This window comes from the organism of the source record quoted next, unplaced genomic scaffold, assembly GCF_019419815.1.
Source record: "Pyrus x bretschneideri cultivar Hongxiangsu unplaced genomic scaffold, Pyrus_bretschneideri_v1 Contig2, whole genome shotgun sequence".
In the NCBI taxonomy this organism is placed as follows: domain Eukaryota; kingdom Viridiplantae; phylum Streptophyta; class Magnoliopsida; order Rosales; family Rosaceae; genus Pyrus; species Pyrus x bretschneideri.
In genome coordinates, this window is record NW_025999501.1 from 9,014,612 (window position 1) to 9,027,572 (window position 12,961).

Below are 12,961 nucleotides of genomic sequence, written 5' to 3' on the forward strand. Positions count from 1 at the left end.
TAAACAGAAATGTATAGCTCGTTCCACCATGGAATCCGAGTTTATAACTTTAGACTTGGCTGGCGACGAAGCCAAGTGGCTCAAATATTTTTTGGAGGATATTCCAGTGTGGTCAAAGCCTGTAACTGCTATATGTATACATTGTGAGAGTATGGCCGCACAATCAAAGGCCAAAAGTCATGTATATAATGGAAAGTCGCGACACATCAGGCGTCGGCATAATACTCTCAAGAAGTTGCTCTCCAATTGAATAATATCCATTGATTATGTAAAGTCAAAGGAAAATATAGCTGATCCTTTGACAAAAGGCCTACCAAGAGAGCAAATATTATTTACATCGAGAGGAATGGGTCTCAAGCCAATTCAATGAATCGAACTGGACGGAAACCTAACTTAGCTAATTGGAGATCCTATGGTTTAGGTTCAATAGGCAAACTAGTTGAGTTTGATTCAAATGTTGAACACACAACTTATCCATTCCTATAATAAAATGTATGTTGTCTGTTGAGTTTGAGGGGTTATGTTTTATACATTTAATGACATTAATATCTTGTTATCAAGAGGAATATGATAGACTATTCTTAATAAATGTCTCCTATATAGGAGTAAATGGGGCCGTATTTATGAGAATTGAAATGGCTAAATTCTCTAAAGCTCCTATGAAATCCAAGATCTGTTCAAGGCCAAAATGAACACAACCGTATGAATTGACGTGTGGGAGACGTGATTTGTGTGTAGCATATTGTCTCGGTTTACTACTGCAGTGAACAATTCAAGATCTTCCACATCTACTGCATCACCAAGTAAACCTGATATGTTTTCACTAGGGTAAGTTCAAGTCCAAAAGACACTTCACCCGATGCATATCATGTCTATTATCTCTCAGTTTTAGGCAGCTTAATCATACATTTGCATTCAAATGTGGGGTTATTGTTGGAGTTTGAATGAAATTTCAACTCAAATGTGGGGTATTGTTGGAAATTTTGAGTAGAAATTTTTTTGTCCCACATTGGCCATTCCCAAAAGGTTTCCTCATTTTATAAGGTTTTGTCTCTTATAGAAAGTGATTGGAGTGATAGGCCTTGGAGACTAAAATTGGGCTCACTCTTGAGGTTGGGCTTTGGGGTGTACTAATTAATTAATAATATATATATATATATATATATTTAATATATAATTAATTATCAAAAGATGGGCCTTGGCCTTAGGGCTATGAGAATTAAATTCTTTAATTAATTATTTTTAATTAATTTTGAATTTAAATTATTTTTGAACAGACTCATCTTTTCAGATGAAGTCTGAAGCCAATGAAAAAACGCAGAGAGCACAACACCCCTATGAGAAGATGTCTCCCAACAAATGCATCCCTTCCTCATACCTATTGCAAACAGGCAAATCATATTATATATACATCCATCTGCATGACATTTAAAACATAGAAAATCAACATTCTTCTTCTACAATCATAAACATCCTTTCTGAGAGAACCACACAGAAATTCGCCAGAAGTCAATTTTTCCGGTGTTGAAATTCCTGACTTAGATCGTTGAATCCTGGTGAAGTAGACGTCCGTAGAACTATAAGCACTGAGTAGGGACGAAATTTCTGTTTCAAGGACATTGCGGTACGTAAGCCTCGATCTTCAAATTTTCTGTTTAATATTATTTCATTGTTCATATTCTGTTCAATATTAATTATTTATTAGCATATACAAGTTTATCACAAATTGTTGACAAATATCCAACACTTGTATACATAACTTTTTGTTCATCAAGTTCCACCTGCACAAGGACTCAATATCCATCCAATAGGGCAAAGGTCCAAAGGCACGCACCACATTCAACAAGTGGATCCTCCGTTTTTCTTGAGAATGACTTATACAGCATGAGTACACAGACATTGTAGCATTTAGTGCCAATAAAATAAAGATATGTAAGTTTATGTTCTCATGCCCTTATTTCTTTGGCATGAGACACCACGTAACAGTATACTCGTGTCATGTAAGTTGTTCTTGTTTTTCTTATATAAGCGGTTGTGAAGTTCAATTCGAAATCTCGAGTAAGAAGATATATGATCTTAATCCACAGAGTTACAATAAGACATCAAATTGAAGTTTTTGTTTTGAATAGGAAATTATACCTACAAAAAGGACAAGAGTACCACTGTCTTCTTATCAGTTAAAACATGTACATGCTCAAGTCCTGCTGCTTACCTATATATTCACTTCAAGAAAAAATCATTTACTCTAAATTTTTCCTCTTATATTTCTTGATATTTGGAGCGCAATGTAACCTTTCTGAAGACCCAACAATAACGCTACCCTTATCAGAATCATGGACTTGCACTGATCTCTTATCAATTGATAATATTTTCAGCATGTTTCCTTATCAGTTCCTGCAAAAATCGGGTAACTATGAAGTTGAAGTTCCTGATGTTAAAGTGAAAGTATGTGGTTTATGGTGCCTGTTTGATTGCTGAAAAACTATAAGAACTACGAGGTCTTCTGAAATCCGAAAGTTCTGTTATGGGACTCTACATAATTAAGACCGGATCTCCGGTATGCTCGAATAGTGCTGATTTGTGCAGGAAGTCGTTGCTTGATCATACCAGTGCAGCTTTATGAAGCACAAATGCGTCTTGGTCAGCTTGATTGGGTTGGTGTTGGTAAACGTCGATCACAAGAACTTGAACAGCTTCTTGTAAGAAGTAATCTGAAAATCAACAAGTTACTAGGATCACAGATATAACAAATATAATTACAATGAACCAATCAAACAATTAAAGGGAAATAAACTTATCTTCCAAAGCGGAGGAAGAAGAAGCCATGACTGTTAGGGTTTCAAGGAGGAACTTCTACACTCTAGCAGCCAAGAGTCCTTATGCACAGAAATAGGGTTTTGCACTAGAATAGGATAATGCTGTGAGTGCAGGGACCTCTTAATATCTAGACGCTCATCCCTTTAATCCGGCCTATTAACTGATTAAAGGGATATTCCAAGTCAATTAGGATTTCATTATAGTCCTAAATGGTAACGAATTCTTTGTTAACTAATTAAGGTTTTTATAATTAATTGCACTAAATAAGGACTCCTAAACCTAGCCAAATAAGGCTCCATAATTTTCTCAACTATTAAGTCGGATTGACCAAGTTACCTATATGTCAAAAAACAGTGAGCACATGTTCTTTGACACTCACAACTTACACTTCTCGCTAATGACACTATGCTTTGTAGACACAGGAGAACTTTAAGGATACTTTTTTTTCTTTCATTAAGCTTTAATATAAGACTTAACAACGTCAATACTCTTTTAAGTGGTAGAACATGTGTTGACATTGTAACAAAGAGACACGGAATGAGACAGCCATTTGGGAACAGCAGACCCGCGGCCCAATTATAAAGCCCTTGCCCTTGCACGCCAACAACTGGTTTAGCGAAAGGAGCTTAATGTTGGAGTCTGGGCCTGTGCACATCAAAGTTGACTTTCCAGTGCCCCATATATTCACATCAAAGGACTAGTGGCCTGGATTCATATTATCAATGTGTTCAACTAAATCCATCAATTCGTCTAGGTACCACGCTGTTATCCAATTAAATTCACCAAACTCGGCCTATATATGAATATCTTCGTGCATTTGCTTCCTCGTTAGTTTTCCTCTTGGAGTTTTTCTACGTCTGCTCAGGAATATTATACATATCTTAACATGATACCTTACCAGTTCCTGTCAAAGATGGGTAATTATGAAGTTACAGTTCATGGTTACAAAGTTGAGGTAAGTGTAGTCACTGATGTTCGTTTGATCGCCGGAAAGATATCAGAGCTGATGACTTTTCTGGAAACACGTCGCGTCATGGGTCTTGATTTTAAGTTTGATCTATATAACGAGACGTCGAACAGTTGCTTCTTTGTGCTGGAAATCGCTGCTTGGTTATCCCAGCGATTAACAGTGACGGTTGCACCTTACGTTATTGTAAAGAACTCTGGCAACTTCTCTCTGACAGCACCATCTGTTTTGTAGGTGTATCAGAGTACAAACTTCAGCGTTTTAATAGGCATTCTCTTGTTTGTAAGGTAGGGGTAGGGGTAGGATTCGGTCATTTGGCAGCTAGGGTTTTGAAGAAACCTAAACTCGCCTGGTGCTGTAAGGTCGAAGAGTTGGGACTTGAAGTTGGTCTGGATATTAAGCCACCCGCAGCACAATATGTTGAGCTGTTTCAGGAACCTCATTGGAGTGGTAAAGTAGTTTTCTCAGAGGAGGAGATCAAGCATGCAGTTCATGATGTTTATGCTGCTACTTGTCTTATTGGTGACAAGCTCTTGGGAATGCTTTAATATGTGCTTACGGCCGGATGGATTTTATGTTTGATCCTTTTAATTTTCTTAATTTGATGAATAATCTTGGTTACACTTGTGGATCGAGATTTTTGCACTTGACTTTTTAGTTTCAAATTCTCTACTTTTTAAACCTGTGTTGTCTTTTGAAAGGTTAGTTCTTAAAAGTGGTAAGAGGAGCGTCAAATTCTCTTGCTCAAAACTATCCACATTCCTTCTTAAAACTTGTTTATTTTAATTCACTTTTGTTCTTTTCATTTTCAATGATCATCTCTATGAAAAGTAACATCAATAATTTTTTAATACAATCGATAATGTAATATCAATAACTTTTTAATACAAACAGGTATACAAGTCATCTTGTTTTGAGAATAACTTTGTTAAGTACATGCTAAAGGGAATATCTTAAAAGTAAGAATCTTTACAGACTCCAGTTTAACGTCCATTCTAGTATCAACATTATAAAATATTATGTCAAAAATATAAGATAGGCTGAAAATTCATGAAAAATCTCATTTTGAGAGATTTTCCACAACATTTATCTAACGACAAAATTCTTCCATTAACATCAATAACCTACTGTAGATAACGGTAAAAAATCATTTCTCATTGACTTGTGTACCAAAAAGAACAACAAAAATGAAGGAAACTGGCCAAAAATAGAAACAGATACGGCGTGTCGTCTATAAGGGCACAGCGGTGGTCCTAGGTCATCATTCCATAGTAACCCCGAGTCTTGTTCTATATTTTCGAAATAGCCCCAATTAAGCTCTCAGCTGGCTGCCTGCCCGTCTCTCCTTCCTCCAGCCTTCGCTCTGCAGCCGCAAGGTACGTGCTTTCATACCATTACGATTCCGATCATGCCTTTTCAAATTCCCGAGAAAATGCTGAATAAAGGAAGAAATTAACAAGCTTCGGGAAAATTACAATCCGCATTGTCTTTCTCTTTACTTGGATTGAAATGGGGAATTGGGCAACCCAATCGAGAAGTGTATTATTATATGCGAGTTGGATTTTATGTTCCCTATCCTTACAATCAGAAAATGTGAGTTAAAATTGCATAAATTGCTTTTGTTTTCTTGCTTGTTCTCGGGTGCCAAACAAACCATGAAGGTTATAGGGTTATTGGAATATGATTATTGTTTGTGTTTAACCTATTACAAACTGCATTTTTAATCGGATAAACATTTCGTAGTTATTCGACAGTTTTGTTGTGTTAATTTTTTGTATTTTTGGTATTTTGTGTTGAATGCCAGGATATGAGAACAAATGGGCACTTTTTTGAGGTTAGGTTGATGACACTGTTGTAAACCCTTTTCGCTGTTTGGGATAAGCTTTAATTAGGGAAATTCAGAAGCAAATTTTGTAGCTTTTATGTATGATTAGTTCGTAATGTAGGAAAAGACGGTTTCTTGCTTTAGATTAAGGGTTTGATGGCTATAAAGAGGTGTCATTGATCTTAGGAATGGCTTAGCGGACGTAGCTGAAAATATTGTATAGGTTGTTCTGTGTTTGAATCAAAGATTTATGGCTTTGAGGTGTTAGAGGCTAAGAGGGCAAGTCCAAAGTTAGGTATGTAATGGATGAACTAGGTTCTCGAGAAAGTGATCTGGATTTTGACTTGGAAAGTGGTGACACTGAAAGCTCCGATGAAGAAGAATTACATGAAGAGTCAAGTTCAGATGGTAAACGTCCCAGGAAAACAATGGCTAGGGCAAGAAGTGGATACTTGTATGTTGATGGATCAATAGCAGCTAGTGATGAGCTAAGCACAAGCAAGAATGTTTTGAGTATTGGTGAGAATATGGATATGTTAGCTAGTAGCACGGGGAAAATGGCAGAAGGAGGAATGGAGAATAGAATGGGAGATAAACAGAAAAAGAAGATCCCTAAGAAGCATCCCAAGCCACCTCGGCCTCCTACAGGGCCATCATTACATGCAGCTGATATAGAATTGGTCAACGAAATTTCAAAGCGTGCGAGGTTGCGGCGTGCAAGGAGAGAAAGAATGAATGCATTGAAGAGAATGAAAGCTGATAAAACCTCGTCGTCAAAGATCAACTTTTTGGCAATGGTCGTAACCGCTATCTTCTTCTTGGTGATAATCTTTCAAGGTAATTCTTTCTCTGCTTGTGGTTACTACTTGTTTTGATTTTTTATGTTACTCTTCTTGGGCTGACATATTTCCATGACAATAAGGTCTAAATTTTGTACTTAAGCTGAGTCAATTCTGTTTAGATTTTGGCCATGGAATTTTTTTTCTATATCGTTTTTCATATATTTACCACTATCGATATACTTCTGTAACTTTTTTATCCACAGAAGGCCATAATTAGAATTTACTATAGTTTGGTCTTAACACTCTGTCAATATACTTCTGTAACTTTTCTCAGCGATAACACTCACTTTTTCTTCACTAACATTTTCTCCTTATTTGGATGGTTTCAGAGCTACAAATCCCATTTTACTCATTTCATAATCTCTCTTCAAGTTCAATATTGTTTTGTTCAATTACGGAAGTTCTTGAAATGTCTAGTACTTCAACCGCAAAGTAATTTTCATCGTTAGGATTCAATATACCACTTGAGAGTATTTTGTTCATGAATTTCAGTGTGTCAAAAGACATATTACAAAATATTATACCAGAAGTAGCAATGGCATCACCAATAGGGAGATAAGATGATAACCAACTACTCGTTGTTGAATCCGGTTTCTTTTTGTTTGTAATACATGCCTACAATTTAATAAGCATGACACAGTTTCACGTATGTTTATCGTTGACTTCAGGAATCTTGGGTTCTCGTGCATGAACTACGTTTTCATAAATCCCACAGTACAGACAACCCCATCTGCGAGTGCAACTCATAGGCTGGCTCTCTCTTTACAAGGTAAAGTTCTTTTTCCAACTTCTGATGTAGAATCTGAATACCGTCTTCAGCTTATTTTCATACCGTTCGATTTATCTAGGAAGATCCTTCGTTTTGCTTGTAGGCGGCGTAGTGCAAGACAAGAAGAGGCATATGAAATCATCACAGCTACATTTCTTTTCCTTAGTCATGGTCTCTGAGGTGTAACTGGCACTGGTTGTCTACATTCAATTTTCTTTTTCACCTACTCAAGTACATTGGGGTTGAGCAGATTCGGCTTTTATAAATTTTGTAAAACCTTGTGCACCGAAGTTTGCATTCCACTCTACTAATTTTATTGTTGAAAGATAATCCGAAGTTTTGCTGCCCCTGCATCTTGCTCAATTGCACGTCTGCATCCTGTTCGATCGCAGGTTTCATCCCTTACACATACTTTCTCCGTCGATACAACCTCCCTTCCTGATACCTTCTGCAACCGAGGTGCCCGTCCCTAACATAATTTATTCAAAAATAAAAATACAAGAGATTGACAAACAAAAAGCCAGCAGAGGTTTGGAACTCCAAACCCGATCCAAACTCCCATGGAAGAATTCCTTGGGGCCACCGATTTTACAGAAACAAAAAGCACCTTGCCACCTCATGCGGTACTGGAACTGTATGGTGAGAGAGAACATTCCGTTATGAATGTGTGATGGGATACCTTTTATATCAAAACTAGATATCTTCTACCTATAGTTATTTTAAGCATAATGGGTCACACGTGAGGTTTGACGCCATACAATGGACAATAAGATTTTACATATTTTTGTTATATTATAATTGATTGGTCGCTTAATACTACAGTTTTAGGTTCGGTTCTCGTCAAGACGAATTTAAATCACATTTCCGTACACGCGTCGTATACGAATATATACGAACTTACATAAGATCGCGGCCAAGCCTCAAACCCTCCTATTATATTCCCGCCTACTCACGCGCACTCCGATATCCGATTCCCTTGTTGCTTCGCTGTGGCCCTGTCCGAGTAATTTCATCGAACAATCGGCGGGCGCAATAACGCAGAAACCCAGAAGCGAAGCAAAACCCCACGAATCCGAAACGTAATGTCTCTGCGGCCGGGCACGAGGACCGATGTGCGGAAGAAATCGTACAAGACGGGGGTCGACGCGGAGGAAGCGCGGCGGAGGAGGGAAGACAACTTGGTGGAGATCAGGAAGAATAAGCGGGAGGATAGTTTGCTCAAGAAAAGGAGGGAAGGTTTGAGTCAGTCCCAGCAGCAGCTGCTTGATGGGTCCCAGTCCACCGTCGTTTTGGAGAAGAGGGTACTGCTTCGTATTTTTGCTGATTTTTGTTTGAAAGTTCTTAGCTTTAATTTGTGTTTTGTTCTTTTTGATTAGTGATTAGGGGATTTGAATTATGCTTTATTTGGAATTGTTTGAGATTAGTTAGTTTATCTGCGTATGCTTGGTTGCTAAGAAAGTGAAAGGAATTGAAATGGGAATTACCGTTTAATAAGAAGTTGATTGTAAGGGTTAATCGATCTTTGTATGCGTATTTCGGATTTCGATGGATTTTTTTTTCTGTTCTGCATGAGTACAGAGAAACTGTGGGAAAGTGAAAGGAAGTGCTGAATTATTGAGCATTTAAAGAATAGCACAACTAGTTTGGAAAGTGCCGAATGATACATGATATCTGAAAGTATTTTCGATTTGAGAAAAGCATGGCTCAAAACTCTACATAGTGTTTGGAATTCATTTGAATGAATGTGTTTGTTGAGAAGATAACTGGAAGCAGGAAGTTATCAGTTCATGCTCTCTATGTTGTAATAAACTTTTTACACTTAGGGTTAAGGCATCGGATAATGTTCCTCTTTCTTTAGAGTAAGTTATATAGTTTGTTTCATTTTTGTTTTAAGTCTGGGAAAAGGAGAATCTTGAATGAGATAAAGTTCACTCTTTACGTTTCCTCTTCTTGCTATTTGATGTTATATTAAAAGGTTTGGTCTTTAATTGATGTTGGTATTGTTTAACAGCTGGAAAGTATCCCGTCAATGGTGCAAGGAGTATGGTCTAACGATCCTGCACTGCAATTGGACGCTACTACTCAATTTAGGAAGTTATTATCAATCGGTATGATTGCAGATCAAATGCTTCAAGTTCATTTTCTTTCCGATATGGTAAAAGGTCTGTTTGAGGTTTGTTTTTCATTTTTGTGTAGAGCGCAGCCCTCCTATTGATGAGGTTATAAAAACTGGTGCTGTCCCTCGGTTTGTTGAGTTTCTTGGAAGACATGATTTGCCCCAACTGCAAGTACGGAAACTTTATTTCTTGTTTAAGTGAAATTATCCTTAAAGGGTGTAATCAAACACTGAGGTTGACTTACATCTTTATATGCAGTTTGAAGCCGCATGGGCTTTGACCAATGTTGCATCTGGAACATCAGAGCATACACGAGTCGTTATTGAGCATGGTGCGGTCCCCATGTTTGTGCAGCTTCTTAGCTCTGGCAGTGATGATGTCAGAGAGCAGGTTCCTTCTCCTTACCTTTCACAAGTTTCATTGACCTGAGATTGAGAGCATTGCTAATTAGGCTTTTGCACTTTCTGAAATTTTTTGAGTCATGAATGTCATTAATTTTCCAATTTCACTATATAAGTTAATAGCAAGGTTCAGAAATTTCATTGACTTCAGTGCGCAGTGGAAAATGTCTCTGGACATTCTAAATAATTATGAGGCTTGCATATCTTGGAATATTTCCAATATCTATAAGTTTTATGAATTATCCTGCTCATTATTTTGGTATATGTTTTGTTAGGTTCTAAGTTTTACGATTCTATATTCATAGCTTCCCTTCCTTTTACTGTCAGATATTTCTACTTATTCGACTTTACTAGGTGACGATCCTTGATTTCTTGTTTCCTGAACAGGCAGTATGGGCTCTGGGCAATGTTGCTGGTGACTCACCAAACTGCAGGGATCTTGTTCTTGGACAAGGTGCACTGATGCCATTGCTAGCTCAATTAAATGAAAATTCAAAGTTATCCATGATGAGGAATGCTACTTGGACTCTATCTAACTTTTGTCGCGGAAAACCACCAACCCCATTTGATCAGGTTTGGACTCATTGAAGACTTCTTTTTTGTTAAAACTTTATAGATGCAGCAGTTGTCTGTTTTAAATGTCATCTGTTATCCCTTCGTAGAATAATTTGGGTTGATGCCTTATCATAACTGTAATAAGTACCCTTTCTGCTTGGTTATCGGCATGTTCTCTTTACAGGTGAAGCCTGCCTTGCCATTTCTAAAACATCTCATTTACTTGAATGATGAAGAAGTCTTGACAGACGCTTGCTGGGCCCTATCCTATCTCTCTGATGGTTCAAATGACAAAATTCAAGCTGTGATTGACACAGGCGTATGCCCACGGCTTGTGGAGCTTTTGCTGTAAGTCTCTAAACCCTCTACAAACTATTCACATATGGCATTGGTCTTCAATGGTTTGATATACTTCAGAATAGTTCTTTGGCATATTCACCTTGGGTGTGTTTTTGTTTACTACAATTTGCTTATGGCAGTCATCCATCGCCTACGGTTCTTATACCTGCTCTTCGGACAGTGGGTAACATTGTTACTGGTGATGATGCCCAGACTCAGGTATTAACACTAATAGTTATATACCCTTTAGAGCCTAATATCATCTGAAATCTGTTCTTCTTGCTGAATGGGAGTCTTGTTTAAAATTTTTATTTTTCATATAATGCCTTAATTTTTCTTCACTTATATATAGCAACAAACTGACCCCTTTATATTTTCCAGTATGCTATTGACAACCAAGTTCTCAGTTGCCTCAATCAACTTCTCAAGCAAAATCACAAAAAGAGCATCAAGAAAGAAGCTTGTTGGACAATTTCAAATATCACAGCTGGAAATAAAGGTCAAATACAGGTATAAAGTTCTGCTTAATTACATTTTAGAGATGTGTAATTGAAATTAGGGATATGGATTTGATTACTTAGTTTAAATTGTATGCATCTAGTATTAAAAGATAAGCATGAAAAGAAATTTTTGACACTCTTTCTTCATGAACCGAAAAACAGTGCTTTTTAGCTTTCTTCAGGATTTGGGCCCGAACTAAGAGAATATGAAAAATATATATTTCTTGAGCATTCGAAGTTTATCATGTTCCAGACACTGCATTTAACACGTGGATTGCATTCATATAAATGCTAATACTTAGACAATATAGTTTGGGAAGTCATTCAAATCTTTTCTTTTAAAAAGTACCAATCCAAAGTTTGAAACGCAACATAAGTAATACTTATCTCGTGCATTTGATCAATGCATGGCACCTACAAAATCCACTATACTACAGTGTTCATGTTTTGGGTGGATGTCTGGTCTGGTGGTGCATAATCTTCTTTACAAGTAAGATGGTTGTGTGGCATTACTCTTTTATTTAGTGGAAGCTAGGCTGGGGAGTTGTTAGGTAAGGTCCCCGCACTCTATTGAGTATGCATAACATAGCTAGTTGTCACAAGAGAAATATTTTTAATTGGTTATTTAGTAACACTTTTATTTTGCTTTGACGTATTTTGTTTCCTGCAAGTTATATCATTACATTGCAAAGAAAATGCTTATACTTCTTGATAAGTTTTGTGTGGCCTCTGCAAATGTATATGTGTGTTTAATCCCGTTTGATGCAAGGAAATTTACTTGATCCTGTAGCTTGGCTTATCTCAGGATTAATTTGATCCGTATGATTTTTCTTGATACATCCCTTGCATTTTACTGTATATCGGTTACTATTTAACAGGCTGTGATAGACGCTGGTATCATCTTCCCACTTGTGCAACTTCTCCAACATGCAGAGTTTGACATAAAAAAGGAGGCTGCGTGGGCCATCTCAAATGCCACTTCTGGAGGATCTCATGAACAAATTCAGTAAGCTCTACGCTTACCACTGGAATATGTCTATTAGATTCATTATAAGATTGTGCTCCTGTTATATTTTTTAATTTTTCCAATATTTTACAATCATGTTTAATGTTTCTTGCAGATTCTTGGTGACCCAAGGTTGTATTAAACCGCTATGCGATCTTCTCATTTGCCCAGATCCAAGGATTGTAACAGTGTGCCTTGAAGGCCTTGAGAACATTCTCAAGGTGGGTGAGGCTGACAAAAATATGGGAATGAATGGTGGGATCAATCTTTATGCACAAATCATTGATGAATGCGAGGGGTCGGATAAGATTGAGAATCTGCAGACGCATGATAACCATGAAATTTACGAGAAGGCTGTCAAGCTCTTGGAGAGATATTGGACCGAAGAAGATGAGGAAGTCCAGGAGAATGGGAATGGAAGTGGAAATCAACAAGGTTTTACTTTCGGAGCAAACCAGCCCAACCCTCCTCCGGGTGGCTTCAATTTCGGATGAACAAAATGTGGTTTAGGTTTCTAGCAGTGCAGGTTTTTCACCTCCATTTGATGAATTGCCAAAACCTCATTCTGATTTTCCCTCACTGCCAAGAACCAGGGTTGTTGGTTTTGAACATAGGCTCGTCCATCGAATTTGATAGAAGTGCTACTGCTGCAAGCGGCTGCCCATTTTATTTTGCGGTTCCATACTTCCTAGTAAGGAAAATTGTCGCTTTTGTGTTTACGCGGAATTAGAACTAAAATTATGGCTTCTGCCCTATGTGTTTGTTTCTGTGTTGTTCATTACTTGTTAGAATCCTAAATTTATTGATCTTTGTTTCGTGTTTA

General features: G+C 37.4%; 2 protein-coding genes across 3 annotated transcripts; both read left to right on the top strand.

Moving 5' to 3' along the window:
* The first annotated feature begins 5,169 nt into the window (after positions 1-5,169).
* Positions 5,170-7,550, top strand: LOC103962328. Its single transcript, XM_048583344.1, has 4 exons — positions 5,170-5,377; positions 5,589-6,446; positions 7,120-7,220; positions 7,324-7,550. Exons 2-3 carry the CDS (start codon positions 5,912-5,914, stop codon positions 7,140-7,142), a joined length of 558 nt encoding a protein of 185 aa, XP_048439301.1. The 5' UTR covers positions 5,170-5,377; positions 5,589-5,911; the 3' UTR covers positions 7,143-7,220; positions 7,324-7,550.
* A 579-nt stretch (positions 7,551-8,129) lies between these two features.
* Positions 8,130-12,961, top strand: LOC103962329 (importin subunit alpha-4). Of its 2 annotated transcripts, XM_009375028.3 has the most exons (11): positions 8,130-8,521; positions 9,232-9,328; positions 9,417-9,508; positions 9,596-9,727; positions 10,126-10,311; positions 10,478-10,641; positions 10,773-10,851; positions 11,014-11,142; positions 12,011-12,138; positions 12,254-12,664; positions 12,732-12,961. In XM_009375028.3, the coding sequence occupies exons 1-10, from the start codon at positions 8,303-8,305 to the stop codon at positions 12,630-12,632; spliced, it is 1,605 nt and encodes a 534-aa protein (XP_009373303.2). In that variant the 5' UTR covers positions 8,130-8,302; the 3' UTR covers positions 12,633-12,664; positions 12,732-12,961. The 2 variants fall into 2 exon arrangements, with proteins under 2 accessions (XP_009373303.2, XP_009373302.2); XM_009375027.3 differs by having other exon boundaries at positions 12,254-12,961.